The sequence below is a fragment of the Atheta coriaria genome, unplaced genomic scaffold, assembly GCF_025399875.1.
Source record: "Atheta coriaria isolate IRGN ID8LTWV9N9 unplaced genomic scaffold, Caltech_Dcor_3.1 hic_scaffold_2_pilon, whole genome shotgun sequence".
Lineage (NCBI taxonomy): Eukaryota > Metazoa > Arthropoda > Insecta > Coleoptera > Staphylinidae > Dalotia > Dalotia coriaria.
In genome coordinates, this window is record NW_027045444.1 from 4,616,472 (window position 1) to 4,635,087 (window position 18,616).

An 18,616-nucleotide genomic window follows, 5' to 3' on the forward strand; every position below is an offset into this window, starting at 1 on the left:
TTTTTATTCGTATAACTTTTATTATTTGCAAATTTGATATTAAATATCTGATAAACTGATCGAAAAAATTACAAATTTTAAAAACTATCCAACCGAAAATATATTCATTAATAACTAGTAACAATTTTATTGTTATACGATTCAAATTGTAAGTGATACAAAGAAAACAATACAACATTGCGTTTTTGACTTATTTTTAAGTTTGACCTCAAATATCTCACAAAATATTCGATTTATTTTAAATTTTCAAAGTGTCATCTAGAAAAAATAATATTATATCAATTTTGTTATAAAAAAATTAATTATTACATAAGTAAATACTAATGCGTATAATTTATTTAATTTATTTTTAATTTATTTTCGAAAAAATATAAATTTTTTCGAAAATGTTCGATTTTACTGAACAAAAACTAACAAAAAAATAATTTAAAAACATTTATTTATAAAATATATATACTAATACACTATTACAATTACCTCTAATAAATTTAGCGCACCAAACCGAAAACATAGCAACTTAACTTATAAAAACAATACAATAATAACGTACACAATCCATAATGTGCTATTTTTAACAAAAATATTTTCCTCTTGCCTTGTGGGACTGTATCTAGAGTGTCTTTCAGAATATAAGCCCTTCCACCACGTATATAATGAATAAAATATTCATTCCAGTCGAAAATCGCAATATTAAAATCGAACTTTTTGCGATCTTCCAATTTCAATTTAATAAACAATTTCTGTACGTTGCAATTATGAAACTTCCAGCTACGCGTGCTGAAATACGAAATAACCTCAGAGAATTTATGGATTTTTTCATAAGCCTTAACCATCCTAAAATAAACAAAAGTAATCAAAAAATTAATTTAAAAAAATGATTTAAACACTTACATTCGTTTCTTTCCTAAGAAAATAGCAGTTAAATCAATTAAATAAGCTGGGATAATATGTAAAAGAAACGCTAGTATTTTATAAACATAATAATTCGGTGTGTAGAATGTGTGACTATGCCATAGAACTTTCGGGGAAGGTATCTCAAGGCAATATTTCTGTGAAAGTTTCATAAAAGTCCCTGAAACAACAAAGTTTTGAGATTATTATAATGAAAACTAGAATATTTAAATAATATTACTCCAATCGATGCATTTCAACGTGGAACTGACCACGTTGTAAATAGGTATTGCTTCCTCAGCTCGTGTAGTCATGACGGTATTATCTTTTAATAATTTTTCACTAAGAGAAACAAAAATTAATGTGTCTTAAAATTTTTAGGTAATTTTTTACTTCCACGTTTTAAGCATTTGTTTTTCTATGGTTTTTAGACACGAAAAGTTGTACTTTAAACACGGACGTATGTATACCAGTAGTATGCGAGCAAATTTCGAAGATGGAAAAGTAAAAATGTTAAATACCGATACCAAAACGTGGAAATATAGTGGAAGTAGAAAAAAATAACGCTGAACGTTGTTAATGTGCCGTGTAGCACACTTGACACTTAATATACTATAAAACTAAATATTACTGTCTGTAATGTATATCCACCACTGCAACCAGTCCAGTGTTAACCACATAATCAGCTGGGATCATCTCAGCCGCGCAGGATAAGTCAGTTTGAAGGACTCTGAGTAATCCCAGGGCGCTTCCCACTAATATTCCGGTCGCGCCGTAGACATTGTCAATCCATCCGGGGACGGGTTCTTTGTAACTTCCTACAACTATTTTTTCTATTGTAGAAGTTTGTTTTTGTTTTTGACTATATAATAGTTATTTAATATAATTACCGATTGATGGTCGTATCATTCCAATGGGCAATCCTCGTCCTTCATCACGTAGTAAATTCTCGGCGACTGCTTTGGTGAATACATAACTGTTCGGCCATTTTCCTAATAAACTCGGAGTGATATCAGCGACTAATTTCGAATCCAATGCGTCCATCATATTGATCAATCCGGTGCCAGTTATTGGTGTGTCGTAGAATATTTCGTCGATGTCATGACGGATACAGTTTGAGAATGCGGTAGACACATGCAAAAATGACTAAAAATAATAGAATTAGCAAAATGCAAAATGTTTGTTTGTTACTCTATAACACAAAAACTACGTAACGAAATTCTATAAATTTTTGTATTGAGATACTTTCGATTGTGGAGAAGCAAATAGTATACGTTTTATCGCAAAAATATTACATTATGGGTATAATATGAGGAATGAAAGATAGTAGAAAGATTCAATCATAGTTATAGTTACATAATGTGCAAACAAAAACAAAAAGCATTTTAAACCATTTTCCAATCCAAAAACTAACTGTACACAAAAATTAATGAAAATTCCTTCATTGGTTTTCACATTATCAAGTAACAAACAGCCAAAAACATAAAATCACAAAAAATTACTTACTTTAAGTTGAGGCATTTCCTTAGCAATATTTATCAAATCCCTCAGCGCTCTCACATTAATATTCGTCGCCACTTTCAAATTCTCATCAAATTTCACCGTCGCAGCGAAATGTATAATAACGTCCACTTCGCTAATAATCAACTGCCGCATCTCCGGGCGTAGAGCCAACTCTGGCAGACAACAATCACCCACAATCATTTGTACTTTATCCCGATAATTCGGAGTCATCTTCGCGACATTCTCAAATATCACACTGTCAAACAACTCATCATATCTCCTCGCGCAGTCCTTTTCTTTTTTTCCTCTCAATAAAATATAAATCTTTTTTATTCCCGGACATGCGCGCAGTAATTTCTCCAAGGTCATACGACCCAAGAAACCGGAAGCGCCGGTCAATAAAATTACTCTATCAGAGTAAAACTCTTCGATTTCTTGTAAATCCAAAACCATTTTTGCTAAATAAGAAAAAATAAATAAAATGAAATTGATTTATGTCTTAATTAATTTTAATTTATGCGCATATACTAAGTCAGTTTCTATTAATTATGAAAAGCATTAAGTGTATTTTTATTTTTATTACGAAAATTCAATTTACGCGTAAAGTAATATTTTATCAAAGACAATAATACTAAATCCGCACGAGGACGAATTTAAAACGATTTCTATGAGTTTTATCTGCGATGTGACTTAAGTCACTTTAGTAATGCATCAGAATATGCATAAATTAATTTTCCATTAGGTGTAAAATATAATAAACTCAATAAAAATATATTTTTTAAACTACTTACCATATAATTATGTTACTTAAGTCACTTTAATCGACTTAACTTATCCGTAAGTCTGGTAATTTCTGCGTGCGATGCAAGAAATTTTGCTGGCGATGAAATGTTTTGCACTTTGATGAATTGTTTGAAGTCGACTAAGCAGCGCATGCGAATTCCGCTGAATTTATGCGTTCCAATCGCCACCGGTCTCTCTTTTTCGCGCTCGCCGGCGTGCGTGTGTGTGAGTAATTGCACTTACATTTTAAGTGCGCTATTTGTTGTCAACAGTGTTTGTTGGGTAATTGTCGGCACATTTTTAAATATAGCGGAAAAACTTGTCGTGGAATCACAACAAAATCCGAATGGTATTTATGGTAATTTTTGTTTTTTAAATTTTCATCATGAATTGCTTGAGAAGTAAAAGTCATAGATGAATGGTTAGGGTGTCATATGAATCAGAATTTAATAAACAATTAAGATAAATTATTTATTTATTTATATATTTTGTAATTATTGAGTTATAATTAATTTAATAGATAATTTCATAGTTTTTTTCATGGTTTTGTGTCTTTAAACCCAATTTCCGACTAAAATATTAATCAGATTTTAATTAACAGTAATTCATTACATTGGGAATTAGTTAATGAATGTAAATACATTTGATTTTTATTCAAGGGATGATTTTTAAACCTACAGAGTGTTTCAAAGTCATATTTTCATATTTTTGTTGTTTTTCTCTTTAAGTCAAGCTACAAATCATTTGCAATTAATCATTATAGACATAAAAATACGTCAGCCATTTTTTAATTGTCACTTGACTGTTTGCAATTGTTTCCTCCACCATTTTAATGATCAATTCTTCAAAAAACTCTCAAATTACGCGCGTTTTTTGCTTTCAATTTACGTTTTTAATTCGCTAATTGTATTTTTTCCACTAGTAAGCAAATTAAACATCGCTTCAAACCGAGATTGTGCATTTCATCATGTTCGCGTGCAGTTTACTTTCATTTCCATTGAATCTTTCAATTTTTTGGTCATTCACGCGGCATTTTCTGCGCAAACTTTTGATTATTCTTCGATTTATATGTCTCTAAAGACCTCTGGATTACGTAAACCATCGTTTTTCAGCTGCAATTGCGATTTAATTTTGTGAAATTGCACATAATAATGATTCACACTTTTGTCCATCGACGACATCAAGCTACAGCTCACGCGTTATGCAATACTAATTCAAATTATGGTTATGATTATCTCCTATACATGAAAATGGAAATCTTAATATAAAAGTGTTTTATTCATATACGTAATTTTATTATTTAGAAAATGTCAACTTAGAAATTACCATAGAAAACTATTAATTTATAAAATTTACACTTTTTTACACTTTTTTTCTTTAAAACACTCTGTATAATTATTTTTAATTATATGCAATTAATAATTACGATCGCAAAGCGCAGCAAATTAATTAAATTTTTATTTGCGCTTTAATATGCCTGTCAAAATTAATTACAAGTGTATAAAATTCGATCTTAAAGTAGAAAACATAATATTTTATAAAAAAAGAACAACAACACCGCACATAGAGAATAATGTGCGATTTTTAAGAGTTTTAGCTTTCTCCTGCCTTGTGGTAATGTATCCATCGGGTCTTTCAGTAGATACACACGTCCTCCACGTGTATAATAACGGAAATAATCATCCCAGTCGAAATTCTCCAGGTTAAAGTCGAATAGTTGTTTATCTTCGTCATCTACCTGTCGCCATAGTTTTTGTACGTTTGTATTTTCAAAACGCCAGGAACGCGTGGCGAAAAACGATACAGTCGAGATTAAATGATGTACTTTTTTGTATGCTTTCACCATTCTATAAATAATTAATAATTAAATATTAATTAATTTGTTTGGAATTAATTTTTTTATATTTTTGCTTACAGAGGTTTCTTCCCAATGCAACTCGCAATCCCATCGAATAAATACGCAGGCACCAAGTGTAAGAAGAAGATTGCAAGGTAATACAACACGGGATTTCCAGTGAATACCTGAATCGAGTGCCAGATGATTTTTGGTGATGGGATCTGCTTACAGTGTTTCACTGTTAAATTCTTGTAAGTTTCTACAATTATTTATTATTATTTTCTTTTTTTCTTTGGTTTTGAGTGACAAATTATTTGTAAATTATCTTACGCCATGTGATGGGTGTTTGTGATGAACTAACAACGTTGTAGATTGGTACATCCGCAAATTCGGCGACTTTCTTACTGTTTAACTCACTAAAAATGAGTTTTTGTTAGTTTTGTCATATTAACACTTTCTTTTTTGGTGTTTTTGTGTGTTTTTAAATGTGTAATTTTAAATAATTACTGTTTGCGATTGATGTCGACAATGGCGGCCATTGCGGTGTTAACGACGACATCACCGGGTACTACTTCCGCTACACAGCGGAGATCTGTGCGCATTACGCGGATGAAACCCATTGCCATTCCGATCATTGTTCCGGTTGGGCCGTAGACATTGTCAATCCATCCTGGGACAGGTTCTTTATAACATCCCAACACTAAAAATAGATTAATATGTAGTTTTGGTTGCATATTGTTGATTAGAATAACATCGGATAGTAATGGGCGAAAATGTGCGAGAAATTTGAATTTTGGTTTTGTAATACAAATTATTACGACGAATTGACTTCATATCAACTTCTGACCTTGAACTTCAACTTATATTAACTATCCAGTGTTATTATAAATATTTACCCATTGACGGACGTATGAATCCGATCGGTAATCCATGCCCAATCTCTCTAATCATATTCTCCGTCACCGACTTGGTGAATACGTAAGTATTCGGCCATTTGTCAATGAGAATCGGTGTTAGTTTCTCCACAGTTTGTAAATCCAATGCGTCCATCATATTAATCAATGCTTCGCCTTTAATCGGTGTTGGATAAAACTCTTCGGCGATTGTGTCTCGTACGCATTGAGAATACGCAGTGGAAACATGTAGAAAGCACTAAAAACACAATTTATATTTAAATATATTCATACATTACAAGTTTTCATACATTAAGTGTGAATAATTGTAAAATAAAATACCTTGAGTTGTGGCATGTGTTTAGCCATTCGTATCAAATCTCTCACAGATCGCACATTGATATTCGTCGCGATTTTTAAGTTCTCGTCGAATTTGACGGTTGCTGCCCAGTGGATGATTACATCGACTTCGTGCATAAGTACTTCTTTAACTTCCGGTTTTAAGCCTAAATCCGGTTGGCTGCAGTCGCCCTCGACTATTGTTATCTTTCGTTTGAAATCCGGGTTTTCTTTTTGGACTTTTTCGAAAATCTATATGATTAAGATAAAAACGTTATTATATCAATTTTGACTATTTCAAATTTTATGGTTTGAATATATTTTCTTATAGAGAATTTGCTGTAAATTAAAATTTTTTTGAAATTTGCAAAATCTCATAGAGAATAGTGCGTAGAATAGTCACTGCGATTTGTTCCTATTTATCTCTTTTAGTTTACGAGATATTCGCGATTGAAAAAAATCGTCAAAATTTGAAAAATGTCACTTTTTAGCACTTTTAGTCACGTTTTTTGACCTTTTACTATTGGAAATATTCGTATTTTATGTTTTTATCTGATAGAGAATCTTCCAATCTATCATAATGAGCAATTCGTTGGTTGCTATCGCTTTTAGTTTAAGAGATATGAATTATCAAAAATTAGCCTATCTTACAGAGAAAAGTCCGTAGATTAAGACCCTGCGATCAGATCCTATTTATCTCTTTTAGTTTACGAGATATTCGCGATTGAAAAAAATCGTCAAAATTTGAAAAATGTCACTTTTTAGCACTTTTAGTCACGTTTTTTGACCCTTTCCTATTGGAAATATTATTATTTTATATTTTTATCTGATAGAGAATCTTCCAATCTATCATAATCAGCAATTCGTTGGTTGCTATCGCTTTTAGTTTAAGAGATATGAATTATCAAAAATCATCGAAAAAAAGTATCAAGCACCCCCCCTTGGCAATTTTTTCTTAAGTTAAAAAATTTTATCTCTCAGATTATCGTTTTAACTAGCCTATCTTATAGAGAAAAGTCCATAGATTAAGACGCTGCGATCAGATCCTATTTATCTCCTTTAGTTGACGAGATATTCGCGATTGAAAAAGTCGTCAAAATTTGAAAAATGTCACTTTTTAGCACTTTTAGTCACGTTTTTTTACCTTTTACTATTGGAAATATTATTATTTTATATTTTTATCTGATAGAGAATCTTCCAATCTATCATAATCAGCAATTCGTTGGTTGCTATCGCTTTTAGTTGAAGAGATATGAATTATCAAAAATCATCGAAAAAAAGTATCAAGCACCCCCCCTTGGCAATTTTTTCTTAAGTTAAAAAATTTTATCTCTCAGATTATCGTTTTAACTAGTCTATCTTATAGAGAAAAGTCCATAGATTAAGACGCTGCGATCAGATCCTATTTATCTCTCTTAGTTTACGAGATATTCGCGATTGAAAAAAATCGTCAAAATTTGAAAAATGTCACTTTTTAGCACTTTTAGTCACGTTTTTTTACCTTTTACTATTGGAAATATTATTATTTTATATTTTTATCTGATAGAGAATTTTCCAATCTTTCATAATCAATGATTCGTTGGTTGCTATCGCTTTTAGTTTAAGAGATATGAATTTTTAAAAATCGTCGAAAAAAGTATCAAGCACCCCCCCTTGGCAATTTTTTCTTAAGTTAAAAAATTTTATCTCTTAGATTTTTGTTTTAACTAGCCTAGCTTATAGAGAAAAGTCCATAGATTAAGACGCTGCGATCAGATCCTATTTATCTCCTTTAGTTGACGAGATATTCGCGATTGAAAAAGTCGTCAAAATTTGAAAAATGTCACTTTTTAGCACTTTTAGTCACGTTTTTTGACCTTTTACTATTGGAAATATTATTATTTTATATTTTTATCTGATAGAGAATCTTCCAATCTATCATAATCTGCAATTCGTTGGTTGCTATCGCTTTTAATTGAAGAGATATGAATTATCAAAAATCATCGAAAAAAAGTATCAAGCACCCCCCCTTGGCAATTTTTTCTTAAGTTAAAAAATTTTATCTCTCAGATTATCGTTTTAACTAGCCTATCTTATAGAGAAAAGTCCGTAGATTAAGACGCTGCGATCAGATCCTATTTATCTCTTTTAGTTTACGAGATATTCGCGATTGAAAATAAATCGTCACTTGCACTTTTAGTCACGTTTTTTGCCTTTTTGTCCCGCGAAATTAAATTATTTAAAATTCTCATCTAACAGAGTATTTTCGAATATTTCATAATCTAGAATTCGCTGGTTGCTATCTTTTTTAGTTTAAGAGATAATCCCATCAAACGGTATTAAAACAATAAATCATGCAAATTTGGTAAACTCTCAAGGCTAGCACTCTCTTATAAACATTTTCACTCACTAATTAACTTAAACTTTACTTCTGCTTATTTTTTCCCGGAAGCAGTCGTTAAAAAGCGATAAAAATAACTCTAAAAAAAGTAATGTGTGTTGTGCGTACAATGCTGTTGAACAGTTCGTCCATGCGTCGGCCGGCGTCCTTGTCCTTCTTCGCCCTCAGCAGAATGTAGATTTTTTGCACGGAGGCGCACGACCGCAATAACTTCTCCAGGGTCATCTTACCCAGGAAACCGGACGCCCCCGTGAGGAATATCACCCTGCCGCGGTAAAACTCACCAATCCTACCTAGCTTCGCACCTGCATCTGCGTCCATCTTTTGACCTTCAATTTACAGGAAAAAAAAATGAAAATTTCAAAATGTTTCGGTCAACAGTGTAATAAGCAATGTGCAAATTGATTTATTACCAGTTTGTCGTCAGAATATTATATATTATGCAAAAGTTATATTGTGTGCACACAGCATTAAGTATTAAGTATATTGCGTTGTTTTGACTTAAATTTAATAAATTTTCTTGGTATTTATTTTTCGCGAAGGTTAAAACGTTTAAAATCGCGGATTTTGTTTAAGTAATTCGTAAATAATGTAAATTATCATTTGCACATTGCAAGATCACACAAAATATAAAAATATTTATTTAAAAAACTTACTTTTTGTGATAATCTTCTAAACTTCGTAAAATTTTAACCAATTTTCAATTGTTTTATAGATTCACTAAGTCTTTACGTTGTGACGGACGCGTGTTGAACACTAAGATCGCCGAATATCGAGTGAGACGTAGCGTCGTGGAAGATCACGGCGAAACTCTCAAAAAGCCACGCAGAGTTCACACACACACACACACACACACACACACACCAGTCAAACCCGCCAGCCAAACAAGAAGTTTTTCATTCACCGCACCACCACAAGCAAAAAAGGTAATGAATACTAATTAAACGGTAATCGCATCTGGGTGTACCCGATCGAATCACCTTTCGGGTGATGTTTGGTAACATTCGTTAAAATGTAAATTGCGGCGCGGCATCATGCGCGCAATTTGATTTATTACTCGCGTCTATTGTCTGTTTATTGTCCTCCTCGAATTTCGAACGCCCGCCGGTCTCCTCTCCGACTCACTGGCAGTCAGAGACGTAATTTGCATTCTTGTTTGCGCAATTAAATTCGTTCATGAACTTATATATTACTACACGCGCGGGATTTCGGCGGTAAGAGGACAAAAGTCACCGATGTTTCGTCAGAAATGAATAATTTTTTGTGTTATTTGGTGTTAACATTGACATTTTTAAACAATTCATTTCTCTTCTGCGTGAAAACTGTAAATTTCATCTTGTGCACGATGTTTGAAAGGTGCATTGTTATTTAAATAATTGCAAGTGCATGATGCGGCTGTTAAATTCTCATCAGTATTAGAAGATCTCTTAAAATGCAATTAGAGAAGTGGAATTAGGTGTGTTGTTTGTTTCTGCTGCGGTGGTTTTATTGATTGTTGATGAAAATTGCGGAAATGGCGGTTAATCCGAAGTTTGCGTGTTAATGAACGTAGAATTATTTATTGGTTGCCTTTGCATGACTTGGCAAGTATTGAGATTTGGAAGGAAAGCATTGACACACTTCAAGAACTGCGCGCAAGGTCGGTCACAGCATCCAAAAATAATGGATTCACGATGGTTATGCTGAGTCATTGATTTCTTTCTGATTTTTTTTTTTTTTTTGAATTTTTTGAAGGGATTAATATTTTTTTGTTTTGTTTTTGTTTGAATTTAAAAATTTTTACGAGTTGTTCATGAATAATATTGAGTATGGTGTCTTGAGATTTCAATTTAAATTTGGTATTGAGCGGTATTTATTAATTGCAGGGGAAGAGCCTGCAACACGAGTAATTTCGAGAAAAACATTTTTATTTTCTTGGTTTTTGCTCGCTTGCATTAAATTGTGGCGTTTTTGTATTATTACGGAATAACGAGACATCACACAAACTTGAACGCAGTCTGAAAAGATGTAGAATTAAATTCTCCGTCGTTTATATAATGATTATGTGGTCTAGGATAAATATTTATTAATTTATTCATCAATTTTCAAATAATATTCCCACAAATATTACAAAACAGCTATAATTTAAATCATCTAGCGACAACTGGGTTTGAATTCTAACATGAATGTATAAAATTGCTATTCATTTATACAGGGTAACACATGCGCAGTTTTGTGTACGTGTTTACACGACGCTGCCATTTAAGTGCGTGACCACTCACTGCCTCATAGACAATTCCGCACTGACACACATGCGCGCCATACTGTTGGAAGCACCTTGTATTTTGTTGTGGTGTTATAAAGTGTCCTCAGATGGCGGGTCGATGCAAATATACCTGGAAATATACCTGCGCGTGAATTTTGTTTTGTTGCATTGATGCGATAACGACGAGCACACATTCCACACTTTCAGTTTGTGTTATTCGTTGTTGCAAGTTCGGTACATCGCGTTGTGTTTAGTTAATATTTAGTTTCGGTGAAAATTAGTGTTAATATAGGTGTTTGGTTTTTTTACTATTTAATTATCGCGTGTGTAATTTTCGTAATTGTAAATTTTGCGTGTTTAGTTTATTCGCTTGTTTGTGTTTCGAGTCCGTTGCCGTCGGGCAACGGCCGGCGATATTTTGTGAACGCGAATAATTAATTGACTTGTGCAAATAAATAAACATATTTATCTTCAGCAGTTGAGCATGGACTAATGTGATACCTGGTAAATATTGTTATTTCTATGATTATTATGCGGAAAACTAAGAATTTTAATTCAAAGTATGTGTTCCGACAGAACTCTAATTTATTTCAACGTGGTTCAAAAAAATGTAACTAATGTTTGGTTTCTCGTTTATTTCAGTGTCTATCAACCTGCTGTCGATTTACCGTCTTCTATAACTGGTAAGTACAAAATAATTTCATTATTTATAGGAAGCGTTTGCCGTGTACATAGATTTCAGTTTAGTTCTACCTTTTGTTGTTTTTCTGCAATATGGTTGAAGTTTTATCTGGAGAAAATTCAATAAGACATATTCCTCATCTTTTTTACTTAGTAAAATTATTTCTCTATTTATCAGCAAACGTGTTCGCATTCGACATGAGAATTGTGTTTGTTTTGATTACAAAGTTACACTTTCTTATCGCCGTTCGAACAGCAACGTCCAAGATTGCCGTGTGTTGTTGTTGCCATCTTTTCACGTCTCGCTCTGCTGGTCTTCTAGTTTAGTATACGCTAGTAAAGTATCTACCTTAAGCGCCGCCTCGTGGCTTATTTCTTAAATAGTGAGTCTTCTGTAACCTTTGAGTACCATATGTTATATATATATTATATGTAATTGCAAGTGAATTAATAATTTTACAAAATGGATAAAAAAAAAAAAAGTATCAACTCGTGCTTGTTGCGTTGTCGACTGTAAAACACTGAAAGGAAAGTGCGTAACCAGAACTGCATCACCGCTTTTCCTGGATATCCTCACGAATTGAAAAGAAAAAAGAAGTGGATTGCAGCAAGTACGTCGAGAACGTGCGAAGTTTTGGTTTGTGGAATTAATCTTCAAATTTATAATAATAATAAATATTTTCATTTTATTTTTAAAAAAATAAGATTTATTCAGTAATTTTAACGGCAAAAGAATATTTAAGTAGTTTTCTCCTACTGAAAAATATTTTTAAAGGTTAACCCACCGCTTAACAGATATTTAGGCTTTTCACTAAACATGATTATTCAATTTTATAGCAAACAAATAATTTCACTATTGTCACAATTTTATAAGTAAATCTCTTTATTGCAGGAGTGATGGAAAACCGTGGCAGCCTGGAAAAATTCCAGACCCCAGAAAAGAATATTTTGTTGGGGTGAAAAATCTAACAATCCACTCAATGAATCTTTTATCACCAAATCCATATTTCCCTCCAATATACGGAAAAAAAAAAGAAATTCTAATGCAGGTTTACGAGCTGAGAGATTGCGAAAACGACGGGAAAAGAATTTCATCTGCAATAATTAATACAGCTCCAACAGATGCTGCAGTTGATAAAACAGTTGTTTCTGAGAAACATGATATTGGCATACAAACTGATCCTGATTTTGAATTAAATAATGATTGCAATGACATTAACTTTATGTTCTGTTTTTAGTAATTATAACGAATCATCAACACACAAACAAATATTTTGGTTCATTCTGGACAGAATAAGAAAAGAATGTGCCATTGTTGCAGAGCATTACATATTAACAACACAAAAGTACAGGCTTCTTTGGGATTTGATTGCACATAATGTCAGATACAGTTAAATGAAAGCAGTTTGCTGGCATTGATTTATTTTTTTTCATATACCGCTGAAATTTATTGTACCAGGAAGAAGGTCAACCTGGTACTTTTTTAAGAAAGTATCTGCGAAAATAGGCTTCTAATATTATTTTTGATGAAGATGAAACTTGATTACCTTGCTGTAATTGGGTGCTTGTTCAATGTATCTCATACAACTGCAGTATTGTATTTTTCTCAAGCGTTTTAAAAACGCTAGCTGCAAAGACCACAGAACTGATATTTTGGCCGTCATGATGCGGTAAAAGAAACACACTAAAAGTTTCTTTTAAAATTATCCGAACTGTCGAGCAATAATTGATTGCACCGAACTTCTCAAAAATCGATACGCCACCACAGTTGAACAGAGAGTCCTTAATGTATTCCAGTTATAAATCTCATTTTTACAGTAAAATTTTTGATTGCAATCAGTCCATCAGGTAGCGATACTTTTGTGTCAAAATGCGTATGGAGGAAAGGCTACCGATGGATTCATATATCCAACGACTCCGGATTTCTGAATTAATTGAAGCTGGCGATCAAATTTGGCAGATAAAGGTTTCGCCAAATAAATAGTGAACTATTAAAAACGTCAACCCAGTACACACGCTACCATTCGCATATAATCCACAATTTTCGTGAAGAAGTTCTTCGTGGGTAATTGATAGCTTCTGTTCGAATTCACGTGGAAAGAGCAATTCAGAGGATAAAAATCTTTAAAACCTAGAGCACATTTATATTGAATTATTGATAATATTGATGACATTATATTCATGGTTTGTGTATTAGCTAATAACAAAGAACCTAATAAAAAATGATTGGTTTCCTCAAGTAATGAAATATTTGAAGTAAAAATTTTCAATTTTGTATCAATTTCACTCAAAAATTGTTCATCTCTTTGAATAATAATGTACATGATCTTCTAATGAATAAAACAAAGAAATGACAGGAATTCAAACCAAGTACATATAAGGAAACTTGTACTTGAGTAAAAATATTTATCAACTCCTTTTGAGCGTAACTCATTTCCTAATTATCATTCTCAAAAATTAAATACGGTACTTTAATCTGACGTGCTTCTAAATCAATTATTTTGAATCTTTGCAACTACTTCCGACACATTTGATTTCCAATAACTCAAAAATGCCATGATTGTCAATAATGCCATCAGGACTACATGCTAAAATGGTTGCTTTTGATATTATTAAACCAACGCGATGAACTGCTAGTCCCGTCAACTCCTTCAAATTTTGATGCGGCGTTTTTCTGGTTCCATTTCTATGCCGTAACGCATATCTGGTGTTAATGCACCTTAAATGATTGGTTTATAAATTGTTTTGCCAGTCCTAAATTTGTTCGTCTGGTCTTTGATTTGATGTGCTCTCTGACTGGAGGTGATTCTAACGAATCTTCGGCAAACCAAACCTGTGTCTGTGGACTGGGCCAGTAGAGACTCCTGAGATATGTTTAAATACCGCGACGCACCAGTGCAAACATTTTATAAAAATCGCCACAATCTAATGGGCAAGCTACAATTTAAATCTATGCACCAAAGAATCGGACTTAATGATAGAATCATAGGCATGATATGTCGGAAAATCATTGTCTTGAAACTATAAAAGTTTCTCGAGCAAGTTTTGAACTTGAGCCCTTTGCTACGTTTATTATTTCCCAACCAATCTCAAATCATTACACTTTTTTTCCGCGTTAATCATTTCAAGCATCGGATTATTTTGTGTTAATTGCAACTCAGAAACATTCTGAAGCGTGTCAATTGTATATTTTTCCGGTTGCTGTATTTGAATCGCGGGATTCCTCATTTTTCGAATTTGACAGCCCTTCCTATACTTTTGTAATTGCTCATCAGTTGGTTTATGCCAAATCATAGGTTGATCAGTTTTTGAGCATGTGTTCTCAAAGTTGACATAAATGCACACTGCTGCTGCGTGTTTGCAAAAACCTCTGCCTCCGCGACAACAACAAATTGTGTTTATAACCGCTCTGTTCACATCCAGCTAGAAACCAAATTTGGAAACTAATTATGATTTAAAAGTTTTTACTTGCCTCAACAGTAACATTATAATAATTCGTATGCTTCTTAGAACTAGTTTGACCAGGAGTTTCACGTAATACGGTTCCAAAAATTCGTCTCGAATTATTTTCTTCAATCTGTTCGTAAACATTAGAAACGTGAAAACTAGTACATAAGTTGCTTCCTTTTGATAAAGTTTTCTTTCTAAAAATGTCTAGGTGAACTTCTTGAAAGCCGCTGAATAATTTTTTTGTCGACATTTTTAAAAAGTTTAATTATTGATAATACGAGTATATTCAAAAATAAAGTGTAAACAATAGCTTGACAGGTGTAGAAGACTCAGTATTTAAGAAATAAGCCACGAGGCGGCGCTATGGTAGATACTTTACTAGCGTATAGCATGCACTATTTTCATACTTTGTCGTATAGAGAATTTCCAATAGATTAATAATCAGGTGCCCGTAAAAGTGATTTCCATTTTAACCACCGTACGAGGGCAGCGATAGAAGTACTCGCGTTCAGGGCACCTTACGTGGATGAATTGAAATCTTATCTCCTAGATTTCCAATTTAACTAGCTTATTTGATAGAGAATTTTCGGTAGATTAACGCTCGAGATATTTGCAATTGAAATAAATCGTCAAAAAGGGAAAAATGCCACTTTTTAGCACTTTTGAAGTTAATAAATATTTTCAAAGGTTAGATGGCGCTACGATGTACGGTTTTGCATTAAATATTACTTGTTGGTGGTAGTGAGTGCACACCGTGTCCGTGTGCGATCACGCGATTTCCTCGCGCAAGAGATAAGTTTTCTGTTTACCCGCAGGTATCGAATCTTTATTTCAGGAATCAAAACACACCGTTGCTGCTTTATTATATTAGTATCGTAAATAAGCAAATATTCTTCACCCATTCATGAATACAACTAACAATTTTATTTTAATTCTAATACATTTTTGCATATCAGCAAAATGATTATGGAATAATGTGTTACCTGGTAAACGAGAAAACGGTGCATGTTCAAAATGAAATATCACTTAAACATTTAATGTAAAATCTTGCAATCTGTCAGCATAAGAAATCAGAAGAATTACGCAAATCGAATTTTAATTTTATTACCTTTACCAATCTAAATTTCGGAAACTACTGTACCATCTATAGATGGCAGCTAGCACGAACTAAAAAATTTAAAATAAAGAATTGTATTTGTTTGAACATAATATACACTTCTCTTTACTGCATTGCCGTGTCGTCGTTGCTAAAGCACCTCACGCCGCATGTTGCTGCATCTTAGTTCAGTTTTGATTCCAGGTAAAGTGCCGTACAGCGCATAAGGTCGCGCGCCGTCGACGCGCTGCCGGGTTTGCGGCATCTATTGCAATTGCGTACAAGGTCGCGTACCATCGGCGCGCGCTGGTCTTGGTGTGCACTTCATGCTTCATGCATCTGTTGAGTTCTTAAATGTGCTTATCATTCACCTTATGGCTTGTTTTATTCCCTTTTCTTAGTGTCCATCATTACTTTGTATCTATGTGTTTTTTTTCGTCGCGGTCCATGTATTGCTGCATTCATGTGTTTTTTTTTTTCGTCGCGGTCCATCGCCCAGCCTACTAAAACGTTAGCATTAAATAGTGAATTATTTTTGTTGTGGGAGTAACGTCTTACAAATTTGGGCGCGGGATAAAATAGCGGGTAGGTTCTATTGCTGACCGTTTCATCCCCTGTAGATATCATAAATAGCAAAGTAGTAATTAAATCTTAGTAATTAGCGATTAGATAGTTGAATATTATATTTGCATTACGACATATTTAAGTTTCAATTCTTCTCTATCATATTTGCCTCTGCTAATCGGTTGTACTTAGGCTTCAATCATTAGCAGACGTACGTCATTACTTGGACTCTTTAGTTCACTTTTTATCACTTTTAGTCGCGTTTTTCGACCTTGTACTATTGGAAATATAATTATTTAGCCAATTTTATGGTACTTCAGTCGTATAATCAACTGATTCGTTGGTTTATCACTTTTTAGTTAAAGGATATTAATTATCAAAATCGTCGAAAAAAAGTATCAAGCACCCCTTGACAATTTTTCTTTAAAAGATGTATTTTTCCTCACTCAGATTTCCATTGTAACTATCTATCTTATGAAAATGGTCAGATTAGATGCTGCGATCAGATCTTAATTATCTCTTTTAGTTTACGAGATATTCGCGATTGAAGAAAATCATCAAAATTGCAAAATGTCACTTTTAGCACTTTTGGTAGCGTTTTGTCCTTTTGCTGTGGGAAATATAATTGTATAGCACGATCTTACCAAGAGAATTTTTCAATCTATCATAATCAACGAATTCGTTGGTGCTATCACTTTTTAGTTTTACAAGAGATATTAATTATCAAAAATCGTCGAAAAAAGTATCAAAGCACCCCCCCTCTTGGCAATTTTTCTTAAGATAGTTGTGTGTATACGCACTTGTACTCGTTGCGCTAGGAATTGTAGTTTTATTGTTATAACACGCGAACGCGGTGTCAAAATTAGTTTGAAATAATTTTCCCAGATGCAGAATTTAATTTTGCATCTCCCTGTATTTAAATATTTTACTAGAAAATTCCGTAGCGTGAGTTATATTGATAGTTGTGTGTATACGCACTTGTACTCGTTGCGCTAGGAATTGTAGTTTTATTGTTATAACACGCGAACGCGGTGTCAAAATTAGTTGGAAATAATTTTCCCAGATGCAGAATTTAATTTTGCATCTCCCTGTATTTAAATATTTTACTTGAAAATTCCGTAGCGTGAGTTATATTGATAGTTGTGTGTATACGCACTTGTACTCGTTGCGCTAGGAATTGTAGTTTTATTGTTATAACACGCGAACGCGGTGTCAAAATTAGTTCGAATTAATTTTCCCAGATGCAGAATTTAATTTTGCATCTCCCTGTATTTAAATATTTCACTAGAAAATTCCGTAGCGTGAGTTATATTGATAGTTGTGTGTATACGCACTTGTACTCGTTGCGCTAGGAATTGTAGTTTTATTGTTATAACACGCGAACGCGGTGTCAAAATTAGTTCGAATTAATTTTCCCAGATGCAGAATTTAATTTTGCATCTCCCTGTATTTAAATATTTTACTAGAAAATTCCGTAGCGTGAGTTATATTGATAGTTGTGTGTATACGCACTTGTACTCGTTGCGCTAGGAATTGTAGTTTTATTGTTATAACACGCGAACGCGGTGTCAAAATTAGTTCGAATTAATTTTCCCAGATGCAGAATTTAATTTTGCATCTGCATCCCTGTATTTAAATATTTTACTAGAAAATTCCGTAGCGTGAGTTATATTGATAGTTGTGTGTATACGCACTTGTACTCGTTGCGCTAGGAATTGTAGTTTTATTGTTATAACACGCGAACGCGTTATTTGTTGCTTAGTCGATCGTGCGCTGCCGCGTGGTGAGCGCGCTTCTAGATGCAGTTAATGAATTATCGCGCGTGGAACCCTGAATTGCGTGGTTTTACAATGTACGCACCACGTGTTTTCCGTCGGCCGTCGGATATCTTATTTATTTATTATTATTTATTGTCTCTCTCTCCCCACATATCACACCTAAATATCCAAGAGGA

The 18,616-nt window shown here is 33.2% G+C and overlaps 1 protein-coding gene and 1 long non-coding RNA gene across 2 annotated transcripts; one reads left to right on the plus strand and one right to left on the minus strand.

Moving 5' to 3' along the window:
- Window positions 1–422: 422 nt before the first annotated feature.
- On the minus strand, window positions 423–9,651 carry LOC135803339 (uncharacterized). The gene is made up of 14 exons (XM_065316933.1): window positions 9,283–9,651; window positions 8,735–8,955; window positions 6,250–6,498; window positions 5,911–6,166; window positions 5,522–5,714; window positions 5,345–5,430; window positions 5,093–5,273; window positions 4,699–5,024; window positions 2,398–2,852; window positions 1,782–2,037; window positions 1,523–1,715; window positions 1,133–1,233; window positions 892–1,072; window positions 423–834 (listed from the first exon to the last, which is right to left on the minus strand). The coding sequence occupies exons 2-14, from the start codon at window positions 8,945–8,947 to the stop codon at window positions 489–491; spliced, it is 3,036 nt and encodes a 1,011-aa protein (XP_065173005.1). The 5' UTR covers window positions 8,948–8,955; window positions 9,283–9,651; the 3' UTR covers window positions 423–488.
- A 1,494-nt stretch (window positions 9,652–11,145) lies between these two features.
- On the plus strand, window positions 11,146–11,914 carry LOC135801128 (uncharacterized). The gene is made up of 3 exons (XR_010550308.1): window positions 11,146–11,375; window positions 11,514–11,554; window positions 11,731–11,914. It is a non-coding gene; the product is annotated as an uncharacterized lncRNA (long non-coding RNA).
- Window positions 11,915–18,616: the final 6,702 nt, after the last annotated feature.